General features: G+C 42.2%; 1 protein-coding gene and 1 pseudogene across 1 annotated transcript in view; both read left to right on the top strand.

Annotated features, from left to right (window-relative positions):
- Positions 1-19618, top strand: part of LOC120572791 — a 363596-nt pseudogene that overhangs the window by 34436 nt on the left and 309542 nt on the right.
- Positions 8478-19618, top strand: part of LOC120572752 (zinc finger protein 729-like) — a 111042-nt gene continuing 99901 nt past the window's right edge. The window contains exons 1-2 of the mRNA XM_039822170.1: positions 8478-8605; positions 12299-12470. Coding sequence (XP_039678104.1) covers positions 12360-12470 — 111 coding nt within the window. The 5' untranslated portion in view covers positions 8478-8605; positions 12299-12359. The remainder of the gene's footprint in view (positions 8606-12298; positions 12471-19618) is intronic.

Raw genomic sequence — 19618 nt, 5'->3', positions numbered from 1 at the left:
GAATTAAAGTAGGTCAAGATATTTACACAAAAACAAAACTGTATTTTACTGTAACACTGAAGACACATTCAAAATAAATTATTTAACGGTTACAAAAAAACAACAATGGAAACATGATATAATATAGAGTATAAATAATTAAATCAACCTGCCGTATGTGTAGTAATAACAATAACTGAACTTTTGTTTCTTAAATATTATTTAAATATCTAAAATCCAGCATGTAGAAAGTGTGTGTGTCTGTGTCCGTGTGTGTGTGAATATTTTTTGTGTTATTATTGTATGGAATAATTGTTTAAGTTATGATGAATGTTATCAAACTCCAATAACAAAACTATGAATATTTCAGGGACAACTCCAGATGAAAACATGATAATAAACCAGATTCTCTTTCTCTCTCTTCACCTGGTCAACATTTTGATTTCTTCTGTGTATTTTAGTTCCATCAGTTCATTAATCTGTTTTGAGTTTTGAATGTCCTGCAGTTTTCTCTCAGTATTAACCAAGAACCAAGATGGAATGTCAGCCCAAGTCAACATCTGTAGGAGGAACCAATGAAAACCAGCAGCAGATGTGGAGCAACTCTCTGAATGGGATCAGGAATTCAAACTAACCCTCAAACTTCCAACTTTCTGATGAGACCCTGAATGTGACAGAGACCTTAAAGTCTCTTGGAGCAGTTTGGCTGCAAGACTTTAAAGTCACAAGTTCAAATCCAGCTGTGGTCCCTTTGTTACACACTCCTCCATTTATTTTATTATTCTTAAAACAAGAACCAATGTAAGTCCTTTTAGGATTACTCATCTTTACATTTTTGACACCTTTTACGGCGGTTATGCACTTTTTTTCAATGCTTTAGGCACTTTGTTTTAACGTTTTGGATGCTTGACTCAATGTTTTTCCACTTTTTCTGAAGTTTTTGGCACTTTTTACGATGTTTTTGTCACTTTTTCAGACAATTTTGTCTTTAGTTAATGAGAGGGCCTCTCATCCAGCCTTTTCTCCTCCCAGACACCCTCCTCCTCCTCCTCAGGTCGAAGCCACCCTGGACCTCGGCCTCCCAGCCCAAATACTCCGAGCCACCCCCAGCTTGCTGAGCCCCCCGGGACAGGATGCTGAGCGTGCTTCACCAGATCCCCCGGTAAGCCCTGCCATGGCCTCCCGGTGGCCACTGAGAGAGGCTGAATAATGGAGTCTTCACATGTTCCCTCACATGTACACATCTTTATTTCTTCTGGCTAGTTTTATTTGATCACTTCATTAGTTTGGCTTTAGTTTCTAATGTCCTGCAGTTCTCTCTCTCCGTCACTTGATGGAGCTGTTGACCTGTTTTTGGGGAATTTGGGCAGAAGTTGGAGAAAACCATCAGCTACTTCCAACTACATATATACATATATTTAAGTTTAAAGCTAACACACAGTAGCCTACCTGTCTGTATCTGTATGTGTATATAACGTGTTGATATTTAAAGGATAACTTGTGTATATTTCTACCTGGACTCTACCTCCCCGTGGTTCTGGGTCTGAGGGACTGATGGGAACACCAATCTTTGGGACTGGTCCAGTATTAAACCAGAAACCAGCTGCTGTGGAGCCCTACAGGACAGATGTTCTAAAGTCTTCAGCCTTGATCTAAAAGAAGGGAGAGATGTTTTCTGGGAGTCTGTTCCAGATGTGTGGAGCAGAGAAAGTGACCGCTGCTCCCCCCTGTTTAGTTGGGACTCTGGGGACAGGAAGCAGACGTGGCCCAGAATGGAGAATGGAGCAGCACATCAGAAATGGATTTTGGCCCTAAACCCTCATCTGGAGTTTTCCCTGAAATATTCATAGTTCTGTTATTGGAGTTTGATAACATTTATCATAACTTAAACAATCATTTCATACAATAATAACACAAGACATATACTCACACACACACACACACACACACACACAAATATTTAAATAATATTTAAGAAGTTCGTTATTGTTATTACTACACATATGACAGGTTGATTGTCTCTGTGTGTGTGTGTAAGTGTATGTGTCACATACACCCACACAGACACACACACACACAGACACACACACAGACACACACACACACACACACACACAACACACACACACACACACACACACACACACACACACACACAGACACATACACACAACTTTCTACAAACACACTCAACTCACTATAACTACACAAATAAACACACATACATACTTACACACACACTTTCTACAAACACACTCAACTCACTCACAAACACACACACACACACACAGACACACACACACACAAAGACACAGACACACTTTCTACAAACACACTCAACTCACTCACTCACACACACACACACACACACGCACACACACACTTTCTACAAACACACTCAACTCACTCACACACACACACACACACACACACACACACACACACACACACACACACACACACACACACACTTTCTACATGCTGGATTTTAAATATTTAAATAATATTTAAGAAAGAAAAGTTCAGTTGTTATTACTACACATATGGCAGGTTGATTTAATTATTTATTCTCTATATTATATCATGTTTCCGTTTTTTTTAACTGTTAAATAATTCATATTGAATGTGTCTTCAGTGTTACAGTAAAATACAGTTGTTTTTTAAATATCTTGACCTACTTTAATTCTATGGTTGCTGTTAACTTCCCGTCCAATCAGCTGTCGTTGTGAGGGCAGAGGGGCGGGCCCTCGGCGGTGAAGAGTAGAACGACCGTTATCCTGATGATCAGAAGAGAATCTGTTGTTTTCTCCGGTAAAAACTCCGCGTTACCGGACCGCTGATTACACCCACTGAACCGGACAGAAGGTAAACACATATGTGTGTGTCTATATGTGTTAATATCGTTTAACATCCACACAGTTTGTAGAAGTTGTGATAGCAACGGCTCTTAGCGTCGTTAGCATCGTTAGCATCGTTAGCATCGTTAGCATCGTTAGCAGTTAGTGTAGCATTGCCAGACATACCTCTCCAGAGCGCAAGCTAAAGTCAGTGTGGAGTGTTAGCTTGGAGGCTAATAGAGAAGCCAGTTAGTGGTTGTTTTAAGTGACTGAGACATGTTGTTGAAAAGTTAAAAAAAAGAAAATGACAAGGCAGGTGTGTAGGGAGGGAGGAGTGGGGAGGGAGCAGGTGTGTGTTCAGCTGGCTGGCACAGAGAGAGACCGAGAGGCAGAGCCAACACAGAGACTGACAGCAGAACATAACAGAGGAAAAAGAAAAACCATCACAAACACAAGGGTTAAATAATCAGTTATTGACGTGTTCTGACCAATGAAAGGTAATACTAATCTACTGAACATGTTGATTTTCGTTAATATTTTTGAGTCACTATGATTCACGCTAGAATTCATAAATTAATAAAAAACAATGTTTGAAAAAAACAACAACTCCATTAAGTTTATTATTAAAGATCATAAATGTCACTTTATGAGTTTTTTTTAACATTAATATGTGTTCCCCCAGCCTGCCTATGGTCCCCCAGTGGCTAGAAATGGTGATAGGTGTAAACCGAGCCCTGATCCAGAGGCCTGGACTACGAAGCAGGATTTGGCGTTAACGAGCTAATTTAAGGCTCAACCCAGGATTTTCTGTACTACGAAGGTGGATCAGTTGTTATTGGGTTCAATCGCCGTGGTAACTCATGCTGAACACCTAACCAGGTCGGGAGCAGGTTATGTTGGAGATTAGAGATCAACCAGGCAATCAGGCAGCACGGTGGCTCAGTGGTTAGCACTTCTGCCTCACAGCAAGAAGGTTCTGGGTTCGAACCCAGTTCGTCCCGGGCCTTTCTGTGTGGAGTTTGCATGTTCTCCCCGTGCTTGCGTGGGTTTCTTCCGGGTGCTCCGGTTTCTTCCCACCATAAAGACATGCATGCAACTAGGACTACAGTTGAAAATTAGCCGACTGGCTAACACAGGCGCATTTACAGAAATGTTCATTAATGTGCATTGTCCTAATATAAAAAAAAAAAATAAAAAACAATAACGGTGTTAAAGCACCGCCTACTGACCAATCAGTACTCAGTGTTAAAGCACCGCCTACTGACCAATCAGTACTCAGTGTTAAAGCACCGCCTACTGACCAATCAGTAAAAGTGATGGTTCGGAGTAATTTCACCCTAGGGTCCTTTGCACAATGACCTCGAGCCAAACACCCCCCCAGAAGCTTTTTTCACCTGGGTCTAACATTGGGAGAGTTAGCGTAGAGTAGCGTTAGCCGCTGAATAGCTTAGCGCAGAGGCTAATGGATCCGAAGTGTCTCTTAACATTACCCCACTAATAATGCCCGAAATGATACCAAAGGTCTACACTAGTATAGGTTATGCACTCATAAAACGATGGATTGTAAAGTTTGTAAGTACACCAGAAGTTTATGTAAATAACACTTGCCTGCTGGCTTCTGCTCTCTGCTGTTGTTGTTGCTGCTGTGAGACGAGTGCTTAGGGACATCTACAAATTACAACACCGAAAAGAGATGCAACAAAAATATTTTTTAATTTAACTTATTTTTTAAAGTAAGTGCTGTAGTATAACTAGCAGGAGACAAGTACTAATTGAGGTAAGTTTGGAGACATTACCTTATTTAATCATTAAATGAATAAATATTTTTGTTGCATCTCTTTTCGGTTTTTGTTCTCTTTTGTAGATGTCCCTAAGCACTCTTACTGCCCGGTAGTAAGAGCAGCAGCAGCAGCAGAGAGCAGAAGCCAGCAGGCAAGTGTTATTTACATAAACTTCTGGTGTACTTACAGACTTTACAATCCATCGTTTTATGAGAGCATAACCTATTTGTACTACTGTAGACGTTTGGTATCATTTCGGGCATTATTAGTGGGGTAATGTTAAGAGACACTTCGGATCCATTAGCCTCTGCGCTAAGCTATTCAGCTGATAACGCTACGCTACGCTAACGCTCCCAATGTTAGACCCAGGTGAAAAAAGCTTCTGGGGGGGGTGTTTGGCTCGAGGTCATGGTGCAAAGGACCCTAGGGTGAAATTACTCCGAACCATCACTTTAAAGCACCACCTACTGACCAATCAGTACTCAGTGTTAAAGCACCGCCTACTGACCAATCAGTACTCAGTGTTAAAGCACCGCCTACTGACCAATCAGTACTCAGTGTTAAAGCACCGCCTACTGACCAATCAATAGATTGATAACGGCGTCACCGTTCTTAAAGAAGATCAGGTGGAGCTCGGTGCAGAGAGAGAGAGAGAGAGAGAGAGAGGGGGGGGGGGGGGGGATGCGCTCATAAAAGTTAAAACATTTAGAGACCCTCATTAACATTCCCTGATGGGTATTTGTATGAAATTTATATATTTTAAAGGTTGGGAATTACATATCGGCTTATTGAGCCGTGTGTGGCCAATGCGCACATCGGTTTGAATTATGTTTTTATATTTTTTATTTTCTCTCACGATTGCTTCCCACTACCAGGGCTGTAACTGAAATAATAGGCTAAAGCAACGACAGTTTATGGAAAGCACAAGTGTAATGATGGTGAGATCTTGGTCCTGACTGATGGGGAAGTGATATTGATAAGAGTAATTTACGCATCTACAGCGTGATCGGCAATTTTTATTTATTTTTTTGCCAGCTTTCCTTCCTGTTTTAGGAAGCAGCGACTGTATTGCGTTTTGCCTGTAAAACCGAGTCTGTGTTCTTCATATTAATGTAGAATTATAATTTGCTCTTCTTATATAAAACATGCGGCTCTGGTAGATGTTTGTGATTGGTCGTGTTGTGCAAAACCCCGCCTCTTTTATGTGAACATGCACTTTGCTGGATCAGGAAACCCTGATGGTTGACTGAACTAGTTGTTAACCAGCGTGGTGACTAGGGGTGCACCAATCCGACTTTTTCAGTCCCGATACCGATACCGATGCCAGGACTTTGTGTATCTGTCGATACCCGATACCGATCCGATACCGTTAATGAATTAATAATAAACTGTATACCTTCCACATCATACCTTCCTTCCACCATGTGGAAGAGACTAAAGGCACCAGACCTTCCTAACTAAGACAAAATAACATAGATGTAATGTAGTGAATTCTTATTTGTTATTTAAAAAACAATTGTGCATTCAAATCGAAAATATAATGTAATCAAACTTCTTAAAATAAATTTAAATACATAATAATGGGCCATCAATAATGGGCCACCTTTATATAGGTTTATAATGGCTTATTCTACTGTCAGGAGTACATAGAATATCACAAAAACATGTTAATGTCATCATGTTTACTAAAAGCTTTGATTAAGGGTTTGCTTGGCTCCACAGTTACAGAAGCTAAACTATTTGTATTGTGCAAACTGCAAAGTAGTAAAATAAACTCAAATCGAATGAATAGCCTACACATACAAACAACTTTAACACCGTTTACCTTTCAAAACTAAATAGTTGTAAGCTAGTACTGTATAACCACTACCTTGGCCACAGGTTAAGTTAGGTTGTTGTAGTGTGGTTGTAGTGGGCGAGTGACTGGAGCTCTGCTGTCAGCCTCCTTCGCTGTTTGAATAACGTCAGTAGGTTGGCGGACGTATTTCAGCGAGGCAAGACATCTTAAATCCAGAGTTTTAATCATTGCTCCGAACCAGTCTTTCTCAACGGTCTATAGCGGGACCGGAGGTGGATTGCGTTCATAACGTTGCTCCGGTGCATGCTTGAAGTGACAGGTCTAACGTTAGCACGGCAGAGTAACGTTAGAGCGACGGGCAACAACCGTGGCTAAATTATGTCCGATTTGTTAGAAAGAAAAAAAACTTGGGAACAACAGACGGCTCCTCTCTTGAGCACTCGTTGTTCTGGTGTATCTCCGGTCTTTCTTCATCTTCTAGCTAACTTTCTTCTAGGTTCTTGTGCAGTAGCGACCTTAGCCTCTCCCAGCTTAACAGACTGTTATGCTACCTGACTAGCTAGGCTAGCAGATGTAATGTTACCCAGCATGCCATTCGGCGGTGTAGCTACATTTGTAAATGTAAAATTATTAGGGTTAGAAACTGTTTAAGTCTCAAATTGTTATATGCTTTGGTGTTTTATCCTTTTAAGAGAGTTAGTTGTGGGTTATTAATTGTTGTGTTATAAAGTTACTACCATGAGTGAGAAGGGTACGCAGTTAACAGGGGCCCCGGTGCTGCGACGGAGTGTGAAAAAAAAAAAAAAAACTAGCTATTTTTGCAATATCGGGGCCGATATCCGATCCTAATATCGGATCGGTGCACCCCTAGTGGTGACACAGGTTATACAGGACTGCGGTTGTTAGGTTAGGTGAAGCCGGATAACTGAAAGAAATCCAGGACATGTTGATCTGGATCCGTAGTACAGGCCTCTGGTCTGCTTTTGAGAAAATGAAAGCTCAGATGGACCAATCAGGAATCTTCTCCTTATGAGGTCATAAGGAGCAAGGTTACCTCCCCTTTCTCTGCATTGCCCGCCCAGAGAATTTGGACCACCCATGAGAGAGAGAGAGAGACATCATGGCTTTCAAACGAGAAAAGTGGCAGTTGGTCAAGACCACACCCCCACCCTCCACCTTGCCCCCCCCCCTGTCCTCCTCAATAGTCACAGACACAGAAATGGCACATCCTAAGGAAAGCTCATTGTGGGACTGGCTCTAGTGGCTGTAATTCTGCACCAAGGCTGAATTTCAGGAAAGAGACTTCAGATACAGTATTAGGGGACCACTAAGGTCTATAGAAAAGAGACTTCAGATACAGTATTAGGGGACCACTAAGGTCTATATAAAAGAGACTTCAGATACAGTATTAGGGGACCACTAAGGCCTATATAAAAGAGACTTCAGATACAGTGGCATTTATTTGTTAAATTAATCTCAGCCTCATGTAATAATTTATAACAAAAACCAGAAACATTTATTAGATATATTATTACATACTGTCCTACAATCCTGCCACAATCGCTCCCAAAACATCCCAGTTAGATATAAAATGGTGTAACGTTAAACATATTCTTTGTAAATCTTTACAATTATTCCCCAAAAGACAACACTACATTTTAGTAGTTATTTCAGTTTTAATGCAGGAGATACTTGACACTCTGAAGTCCTATGGATTGGTCACCTCATCAGCCCTTGCATTTTCTCCATTCAAACAGAACATTTTAATATAGTAAAACATGGTCAACTATAATTCACTCCCACCTCCCATTAGTTCTTCTAACCCTTGTATCATTGTCTCTGCATGTTTCCCCCTTGGGTCTACCAAAGGAGCCCTCAGCAGACGTCAAGCTGGCCACCGTAGCAGGAAAGAAGGCCGAGGAGGAGGAGGAGCAGCCTGCAGCAGCAGCAGAGGAGGAAGAGGAGGAGCAGCCTGCAGCAGCAGCAGTGAAGGAGGAAGAGGAGGAGCAGCCTGCAGCAGCAGCAGTGAAGGAGGAAGAGGAGGAGCAGCCTGCAGCAGCAGCAACAAAGGAGGAAGAGGAGGAGCAGCCTGCAGCAGCAGCAGCAGCAGTGAAGGAGGAAGAGGAGGAGTATGAGGTGGAGAAGATTTTGGACCATAGAGTGGTGAAGGGAAGAGTAGAGTTTCTGCTGAAATGGAAGGGGTTCTCAGAGTAAGTATGAGTCTATAATATTAATTCTTGGTGTTCTTGGTCCTGAGATACAAATTGCAAATAATCTACACCAGGGGTTTTCAGATTGGGTGAATATGAGCCTCCCCTTAGAGTATGTAAGTCAAAGCAACTTTATTTGTATAGCACATTTCAACAGGGCAATTCAAATTGCTTTACATAAAAACAGAGAAAATAAAAGTTACAGTGCAGTATAAGAAATTAAACATTAAAGAGCCGTTAAAACAGTTAAACATATAAAAGCAAATAAATAGCAATTTCTCTTCATGTGCTTATAAAGATTGTCATACAGTTTCAAGTTTCAACAATGTAACTTCAGTATAAGAAAGTTATTTAAAGAAAGGCGACATCGAAAAGATAGATCTTCAGCCTTGATTTAAAAGAACTGAGAGTTGCAGCGGACCTGCAGTTTTCTGGGAGTTTGTTCCAGATATGTGGAGCATAAAAACTGAACGCTACTTCCCCCTGTTTAGTTCTGACTCTGACAGGAAGTAGACCTGTCCCAGACCACCTGAGAGGTCTGGGGGGTCATAGTGTAGCAGCAGATCAGGAATGTATTTTGGCCCTAAACCGTTTAGTGATTTATAAACCAGCAAAAGTATTTTGAATTCAATTCTTTGAGGCACTGGAAGCAGGTGGTCAGTAGGCAGTGTTGGGGAGTAACGGAATACATGTAACGGCGTTACGTATTTAGAATACAAATTATGAGTAACTGTATTCCGTTACAGTTACAATTTAAATCGTTGGTATTTAGAATACAGTTACATTGTTAAAATCAATGGATTACATGACGATACTTCTCTGTTTCACGAGTTTATTCACTCTGACTAAATTAAGGCAACTCTATGCATTTTCCAGAAGCCCCGATATGAAATCGAAAAAAATAGCTATTTGCGTGATCAGTAACAATGGAGTCGGAACCGGCACGACAGAGCCAGGACAGGAATAAGTTTCTATCTTGGAAATTCAAACAGCATTTCACATTAAAGAACGAACAGGGAGAATGAAATATAACTGTGCAGTGCAACCTCTGCTTGCCAGCAACCAACCTCCTTTCAGCGTCCAAATTACTCCACCTCCAACCTGAAGAAGCATCTTAAAGTAAGCTATTTTTTTAATTAGCCAGGTGTAGTCGTCTGCTGTAGTTTTACTGGTCACCTTGCTATGTTAACATTGACGTGCGACTTTACATTCTCCTACGTGCTGATTTACTAGCTCCAGAGCCGTTTAAAGACTGACTAGCCCCGTTTTACATGCTAGCTAACGTTAGCTAAAATTAGCTCGTGGTAGCAAGACTGCGGTTAGATTTTTGTAGTGTGCAGTTCGGGACTACCAATACAATAATCTATCTGCTTGTTCAGGTACACATTCAGCTAGTTGGAATAAAAAGAACACACCATTATAGGCCTGTTTAGTAAGCTGGATGTGATGCTGCATTCCTACACTTATAAAACGCAATTCAATGTGGAAGTAATCCAAGTATTCAGAATACGTTACTCAGATTGAGTAACGTAACGGAATACGTTACAAATTACATTTGTGGGCATGTATTCTGTATTCTGTAACGAAATACGTTTTGAAAGTATCCTTCCCAACACTGTCAGTAGGTAAGCCGAGCCCCCCCTTCCCCTAAATCCCGTCCGCCTGCCCTATCCCACACACGCCTCTGCAGTAAATGCCATCTTTTGTGTGTTTTAGGTAAAGATGCACCGAACCCAGATTTTTGGGGTTCTGCCGAATACCGAACCTACTGGTTAAGATTCTGCCGAAACCCAAACCGAACCGAACCTTACTCCCATTCTTAACACAGTAAACACATTAATGAAGTAAACAACGTCCACAGCAGTGCATTTTTCATTGTATTTTAACTGTAAAAAATAAAAAAGAATTATGCCTGGCACACAAGTGGGAAAAACTATTTTTGACAAGGCCTATGTTTACCCTATCTCAAGATCCAACCAATATCCAAAATATTAGCCTTTTAGATTTATAATCCCATAATTCACATCGTAGGAAAGTACATCGCTATCGCCAGATGGGTGACAATGTAGTTTGGCAAACTTTTGCTAACCAGTGTATGATGAAGACATGTTAGGTGGGTGGAATTAGAAAGCTACCGTTAGCTAACGAGCAGCAGCCGGCCATTCGGTCGCTCCGCTCCCGCTGTAGGAAGACTCATTTCCAGAGAGAACGCTGACAGCCTGGGAGAGGCTCGGTCTGGTTAACACCAGTTTTTAGCTGTGACTGTCCTTCCTTTGCCGTACCTGAAGTTGCTGCATTTTGGTTGCTGTCTGGAGATTCCTTCATGCACAACTCGTATTCTTTCGGATGTTTCGTACGCAAATGTCTTAACAGCGACGATGTTGTGTATTGTTTAGGGTCCTCGTCACCACGAGACTAATCGGCATTGCAAATTGAACATGTAGCGCAACTTGAATCGCCTTCTTTTGACTGAAAGTACTGCCAAACAACACTTTTTCTGCTCACAAGTTCCATTTTCACTTTCTCACAGCTTACTGCCGTTGCTAGGTTGCGACTGCATTCCGTCTAGCTCCAACTACGTCATTACGTCGACCACGTAACTCTACAAAGAGGAGTGAAGTAACGAGATAGTTCAGTCCAAGATGGCGGAGCTGCAGCTCTGTCATGGGTGCGTTTGTTTGCAATGGAACGTTCTATTGAGTTTCACCTCTTGTTACTTCTACACTCTTTGGCAAGAGCAGAAACTCAACACAACGTTCGCCTCCCGTTACTTCTCTTTGGTACCGTTCGGTTCGGTCGGAAAAAATTCTAACGTATGGCAGTACCCGAACTCCGTCAAAAAGCCCAAAGTTCGGCCGAATTCCGACCCGAACTCTGGGTTCGGTGCATCCCTAGTTTTAGGCAACGATGAGTTTCAATAACAAGTGATAAAATGTAAATTTTGTTTAATATTGTATTTGAAGACATTTTATTTCCACAACTTTTTTAAGAAGTGCATTCATAAACGATTCTTTGCAACAGCAAATCATTTCCAACTACATGCAGGCCTAATTGAGGGTACTTTTAAAATGACTGAACAGTAGGCCTATCAACAAGTCAACAAAACATGCTTAACGTGTGTAATCAGCGTCAAAGCTACCGCCGCCGACGCCCGCCGGCTGAAATCAGCCATGTCATTTGCTAGCACCTCCTTGCAGACCACACACTGCAGCAGAGGTGCAGCCTCGGACCCCGACCAGGTGAAACATAACTTTAAGAACTCAGGATCATATATCCTACGTTTTTTGCTGGGTCCTGTCTCCTCCCTTAATGCTGACTTCAGTTGACTTGGAACAAGGAAATTATGCATTTTAAAGCTAATACACGCACGCACAATTACCGATATCAATAGAGCTGCATACAGAGTTATTTTTTTCTTGCGTATCACGCCTCCCCTGTGGCTGTTTGGCACCCCAGAAGGGAGGCGTGCCTCACTTATTGAAAAACGCTAATCTACAGCATAAATGTCGGCATTGTATCATGCTCTCAAAGTTGAAGGTTTGGTATTTTGACACTAAGTTGCAGACCTGCAAATAACCTTACAAAATGGCAATAGAAAAAAAGGAAGAATACAAATTAGCAATTAGAGTGAGAATGTATTGCCTAAAAACAAAGCCTGAGGAGATTTTCTTCTGTCTGCACTCACCTTTCCAGTGAGGATAACACATGGGAGCCGCAAGACAACCTGGACGGCCCCGACCATATCGCCGAGTACATGCAGAAACACAAGGAGAAGGAGGAGGAGAAGAAGGAGGGAAAGAGGAACGTTGTCAGTGAGGCCTTGGGAGACTCAGAGGAGCGAGGGAGCAAGAGGAAGAAGGAGGAGGTGAGTGAAGGAAAGAGGTTACTCCAGACTGAAGAGTCACACAAATCTAATCTCAATATTAATGAATGCACACAGAGGGTTTCACAAATGTCTTTCAGGATTTATATATAAATGACTCTCCACATTGCAATATGCTCATGCATATACATACATGTAAAATAGTAGAGGTGCAATGGATCACCAAACTCACGTTTCGGTTTGGATCACGGTTGTGAGTCACAGATCGGATACAAAGGGAGGAATTTAAATGATTTATTAAAAATGTAATAATAACATAACAAGAATAACTTATTTCACCAGTAACTTGCTGTTAAACAACAAAAACACAACAGTATGTAGAGTTAAACTGGACGGGTCCAATAACCTCTGAATAGTTCTACTTGTTGTTAAATGTGAGTGGCAGCCAACGGGGCGGTGCGTTATGTCAGCAGGATAATTTAAAAGACAACCGTGACTACATTGTGCATCTGCCCTAATTCTGATACCATGGCGGAACAAATTAAGCCATGGCGGGCCGCCACAATAAAATCAACATAGAGGAAACACTGCTCTGAAGTCTTGCATTTTCTCCATTCAAACAGAACATTTTAATATATTGAATTGAATTGAATTGAATTGAATGCCTTTATTGTCATTGCATTTACATACAATGAGATTGTAGAGCCACTCTAGTAAGGTGCATCATTATAAAACATATAGTATCTATATAAAACTCATTAAGGTTCATCATTATAAACATACAATATATATGTAAACATCATCAAGGTGCATCATTATAAAACATACAAGATATATGTGAAACTAATCTCACGACACATTCATTACACACACACACACACACACTCACACTCACCATTCGTACCATCACATCTTTCCTACCAGCACATTCTAACCATAACACAAAAGCATAAGAACACAACTTGCCCACTCTTACACTAAGTGGTTAATAAATATTCTAAAATGATAAAGCGCTGAGTAACTGTGCAAACCGCATCATTAAAAAAGTTTAAGAAGTTTAGCTTCATAATTTAAGACTGTTATGGCTTCGGGAAAGAAGCTATTCCTGAATCTACTAGTCCTTGTTTTTAGACATCTGTAGCGTCTCCCTGAAGGTAAGAGCTCAAACAGTGGGTGACCAGGGTGAGAACAGTCTTTTGTAATCTTGGTGGCTTTTGAGAGCATTCTTAAGTTGGCAATTTCCTCTAATGAGGGAAGAGGACAACCAACGATCTTCTGTGCCGTGATGATAACTCTCTGTATTTGTTTTTTGTCTGCTGCAGAGCATCCAGCATACCACACAGTCACACAGTTCATCAGGATGCTCTCTATGCAGGAGCGGTAGAAGAGTACCAGTAGCTTTTCAGACAGGTCGTTTTTTTTTAGAAGTCTGAGGAAATACAGGCGCTGTTGTGCCTTCTTTACTACTGCCGTGGTATTATCCGTCCATGTCAGTTGGTCCGAGATGAGGGTTCCCAGGAATTTAAAGCTGTGAACCCTCTCTACAGAGTACCCGTTGATGAAAAGAGGGAGGTGGTCGGCATGGCACTTCCTGAAGTCTATGATTAGTTCTTTGGTTTTCCCGGTGTTGAGAGACAAGTTATTTTCTTTGCACCATGTGACCAATCTGTGGACCTCTGCTCTATAGGCCGACTCATCTCCACCTGAGAAGTGTGGTGTCGTCGGCGAACTTTATGATGGTGTTACTGGGGTGAGATGGATTACAGTCATGTGTGTACAATGAGTACAACAGAGGACTCAACACACAGCCTTGAGGGGAGCCAGTGCTGAGAGTAAGGGTAGAAGATTTGTGGCAGCCGAGCTTCACACTTTGGGGCCGGTTGGTTAAAAAATCCAAAATCCAGTAGCAGATATGAGAGGAAAGGCCAAGGTTAGACAGCTTTTTGATGAGGATGTCTGGGATGATTGTATTAAATGCCGAGCTATAATCTACAAAGAGCATCCTCACATATGTTCCACTGTGCTCTAGGTGGTTTAGGGCTGTGTGAAGGGCTATCATGATTGAATCGTCCGTCGACCTATTCGCTCTATAGGCAAACTGGTGTGGATCTAGAGTCGATGGGAGACTAGTTTTGATGTGGTTTACTACTAGCCTCTCAAAGCATTTCATAACTATCGGTGTGAGTGCCACCGGTCTATAATCATTCAGACTGCTGGGGGAGGGCTTTTTTGGGATCGGAATGATGATGGATGTCTTCAGGCAGGATGGAATGGCGGCTTGGGCAAGGGACAGATTAAAGATGTTGGTGAACACAGCGGTAAGCTGGTCAGCACATTCTTTAAGCACTTTTCCAGATACACCGTCTGGTCCGGCAGCCTTCCTTGGGTTCACTGAGCTGAGCACCCGCCTCACATCACACTCTTGCACTGTGAGTGGGTAGGTGCTAGAAGCAGGTGGAAACAGAACACCTGATGTTAGGTTTTTGACCTCGAAGCGAGCAAAGAAACAATTTAGTTCCTCTGCTAGCGAGGCATTTGTGTTGGAAAGCGCGGAATTGCTGCCCTTGTAATTAGTAATGTTCTTTATTCCCTGCCATGCCCGCCTTGGGTCATTGTCTGTGAAGTGGTCTTCTATTCGTCTTTTGTAGTTCTGTTTAGCCTCCCTAATAGCCCTTTTCAGGTCGGCTCTAGCTGAGCTGTACCTGACTGTATCCCCGGACCTATATGCCGCATTTCGGGCTTTGAGAAGAGTCTGTACTGTTTTGTTCATCCAGGGTTTCTGGTTACGAAAAACCCTGACTGTCTTATTTACAGTGACCGTATCTACACAAACTGTGATGTAGAAAAGCACAGTTTGGGTGTATTCATCCAGATCTGGTTGTGCAAATATGTCCCACACAGTGTGCTCAAAGCAGTCTTGTAGCTGTGCAAGAGCCCCCTCTGGCCAGGTTTTAATAGTCTTTACATCAGGCTTAGCTCTCTTCCTGAGGGGTGTATATGCTGGGATAAGGAGCAGTGAAATATGATCTGAAAGTCCTAGGTGTGGCAAAGGAACTGCCCTGTGTGCATGCTTAATATTTGAGTAAACATGATCTAATATGTTCTGGCCCCTAGTGGCACATTTCACATACTGGGTGAATTCTGGTAGTACAGTCCCTAGGCGTGCCTGGTTAAAGTCTCCAGCTATAATGTGGACACCATCAGGGTGAGCCTGCAGCTGTCTATTTATGGTGGAGTGCAGGTGGGCTAGCGCCAGGGCTCAACATAAAAAAAAATCCCCACTGGCCCCCGGGGCCAGTAGATCAGAGTTTTGCTGGCCCCTTCTACATTTTTACTGGCCCTGAAATAAATATCATAGGTGTGATTGGCAAAGGACAAAAAAACGCAGGAAAATATACATCGCACCTACTATGAAGCTTCAGAAAATGGTTATAACCCAGCTAGCCACTGCCACTGTATGTTGTGCCATAAACGTTTTTCACGGCAGACATTGACATGTCATAGTAGGAAAAGCACAGGTGTATTCAAAACCATTAATGATGGGTGCATCCTTAACGTAGAGAGACCCTGGTATTAAACCATTACTGATGGCTGCATTCCACTTAGGAGAGGCCCTGGTATTAAACCATTACTGATGGCTGCATTCCACTTAGGAGAGGTCCTGGTATTAAACCATTACTGATGGCTGCATTCCACTTAGGAGAGGTCCTGGTATTAAACCATTAATGATGGCTGCATTCCACTTAGGAGAGGTCCTGGTATTAAACCATTACTGATGGCTGCATTCCACTTAGGAGAGGTCCTGGTATTAAACCATTACTGATGGCTGCATTCCACTTAGGAGAGGTCCTGGTATTAAACCATTAATGATGGCTCCATTCCACTTAGGAGAGGTCCTGGTATTAAACCATTAATGATGGCTGCATTCCACTTAGGAGAGGTCCTGGTATTGTGCATGCTGACTCACTGAAATATCTTCCTGGGACACTTGATGGAACTGAGCCATCGTTAAGGTTATCAGTTTCAGCTGTGCTTTTCCTACTATGACAAGTCAACATGTCTGCTGTAAAAATGGTCCATTAGCAGTAAAGCTAGACCAGGGGTCATCAACTACATTTTTCCAAGGGCCAGAATGTTTTTAAGCAGACACTCCAGGTGCCAGACTTTCAAATAAAGAAAATAAAATTATACTTAATACGCATCTCCTTGTTTGATATTTTCACTTTCTTACTAAATTAATGCTATATTTTTTTCACATACATGTATTAGTGTAAGCAACCCCCTAAAAACATGGAAAATCCATAATGATAACTAGATAGGCTACTTAACTAGAAAATGATCTCAGATTAGGGGGCAGTTCACTGAGAAGTGATGGTTAAAGTCTTGATTACTGAAACGTAATCAGTGTCCTGATTGGTGGAGAATGCTTACAGAAAGAAAGGCCTGTTGTCAGGTAAACATGTCACTGTCAAAGAGCCTGAAGTGAAAAGTTGTGGAAAACAGCAGCTGTAATGATGAATGGACTGATAAGCAGGCTAGCATTCATCCTGTAGGCCTCATTTGAAATAAGACAATGTTGTTGCTAAATGACACAACCAGCAACATCATCAAGAATGAAGAACGCAACGTCATTCACGTGCATAGCGTAGGCCACGTGTATTTGTTTTGGTCTTATAATACATCCATAGGTTTACCGCTCCAGCAGAGAGGATGGCTCGTTTAGACAGCAGCTACATTTACAAGAGTTTGTCCAAAGTTCAAGATTGGTTGCAAATTAAGATAAACCGTTAGACTACAAACTGACATCTTTCATTTTAGCTCGTTTGTAAAGTCGCTATTTGCAGAGTAGAGCTGTGTTTGCACAGCACGGTGGACGAGAGTGGACAGCACAGACAGAGCAGACTGAAATATCGCTTTCTACATGATTATGCCTGTACAACAGGTAGGTGGGTTATTGATAAGTATTGACTCTTTAATCATGGAGGTTTTATTGTATTGTACTTACAGTAACAAGTGTAACGTTAGTTCATCTGCGCCATCGGCGGTAAATAATCCTCGGTAACGTTTCCATTCAGTTACATGTGCTGCGTGAACGCACACACCTCGGCCCTGCTGTGTGTGTGCGCGCAGCGCGGACATCGCTGTTCAGAATCCAATCTATCTTCCAAAATGCAAAGCTTGTATCCAAATGAATTGTTTATAAATTACCTGAGGTGAAAATGTGAAATGTTAACATTCACACGCTTCGTGCCACTCTGTATGACGTTGGTACTGGCCCGTGCGGGCCAGTGACTGGCCAATCAACCAGCCCGACATACGTTTTTACTGGCCCCGGGCCATCGGGCCATTGCTTGTGTCGAGCCCTGGCTAGCGCTAAGCTAACATTAGCGTTTGGGGGTATGTATACAGCCGTGACAATCACAACCGTCAGCTCTCTAGGTAGATAAAATGGTCTACACAAGACTGACAGAGCCTCTATGTCGGGGGAGCAATGGCTGTGTATAATTCTGCTGTTCGAACCCCAGGCATTGTGCACATATACACAAAGTCCTCCTCCCCTTGTCTTACCGGAGTCTTTACTACGGTCCTGTCGGTGGGTTGTGCGGCCCGCCAGCTGTACCGCCGCGTCGGGGATAGCCGGGTGAAGCCAGGTTTCCGTTATCACTAGCACACAGCAGTCCCGCATACAATTGTTTTTCGCAAGCTGTAGTTCCATGTCGTCCATTTTATTTACCAAGGACCTGGCATTTGAGAGAAAAATGCTTGCAGCAGCAGTTAAGGAGGAAGAGGAGGAGGAAGAGGAGCCTGCAGCACCTCCTGCAGCTGCAGCAGCAGCAGACGAGGAAGAGGAGAAGGAAGAGGAGGAGCAGTATGTGGTGGAGAAGGTTTTGGAACGCAGAGTGGTGAAGGGAAGAGTAGAGTTTCTGCTGAAATGGAAGGGGTTCTCAGAGTAAGTATGAGTCTATAATATTAATACCTGGTGTTCTTGGTCCTGAGATAGATAGATTTTTAGCAATTAGAGTGAGAATGTATTTCCTAAAAACAAAGCCTGAGGAGATTTTCTTCTGGCTGCACTCACCTTTCCAGTGAGGATAACACATGGGAGCTACAAGACAACCTGGACTGCCCCGACCTTATCACCGAGTACATGCAGAATCACAAGGAGAAGGAGGAGAAGAAGAAGGAGGGCAAGAGGAACGTTGTCAGGAGCGAGGGAGACTCAGAGGAGCGAGGGAGCAAGAGGAAGAAGGAGGAGGTGAGTGAAGGAAAGAGGTTACTCCAGACTGAAGAGTCCCAGAAATCAATCTATCTATCTATTGTTGATGAACAATTTATTAATAACATAACAATTATAAGTTATTTCACCAGTAACTTGCTGTTAAACGACCATAACACATGAGAAAAAGGGTATTTTACAATAACTTTGAATGCACCACAAGGTTTAGCCGTTTTAAGTTAACACAACATTTAGGATATATTGTGCAGCCCTAGCTGCAACTGTTAATGTGTGTAAATGATTAGTAGCCTAACTCCTTGAATGGTATGATTATAACGCATTCAGGCGGTCCAAGATCATCTGCCACGCTTTCTCTTGCTGTTTCATTACAGCGGCCGTGTTTCTTCTTTACAAATAATGTGTTTCACTTCATCAAACTTCCAGAAGAAGCTGCTGCTCACTCTGTGTAAAGTATGCACAACGCATATTCTCCATTTTATTGTGTTTTAATTTAATTTATTTTGTTTATTTGCTATCGACCTTGCGGTTGCTCCTCCTCAGTTTGGCTCGATGCCAGGATGCTCTGATCAGACTAGGTCAAGCCTCGCTTTATCAGTTATCCTGGATTTATATGTAAATTCTACTTTTGTACAATACCCCTCTGGTTGGAAAAAAACAAAATACCTCGTTAAAGGCCATTTGGTAACTTGCCAACAAACCAGTTCTGTAAGCCTGGGGGGGGGTTTACATAACACTATTTAACATGCTACTAACATGAGACTTGGGCTACATTTACACTACTACGTTTAGTTTTTAAAATGAATATCTTTTGCTACGTTTACACCTCATGTCCACACTACTGAGCCCGATGGCTTCCATAGTAACATGTCTCCAACCAGAACAACTTTACCTTCATTTTGACATCAATTAATGTATGTATTTGGGGCGACCTCTAGCTCACCCAGTAAGAGCG

Source organism: Perca fluviatilis, chromosome 14 (genome assembly GCF_010015445.1).
Source record: "Perca fluviatilis chromosome 14, GENO_Pfluv_1.0, whole genome shotgun sequence".
Lineage (NCBI taxonomy): Eukaryota > Metazoa > Chordata > Actinopteri > Perciformes > Percidae > Perca > Perca fluviatilis.
This window is presented reverse-complemented; position numbering and strand designations above follow the sequence as displayed.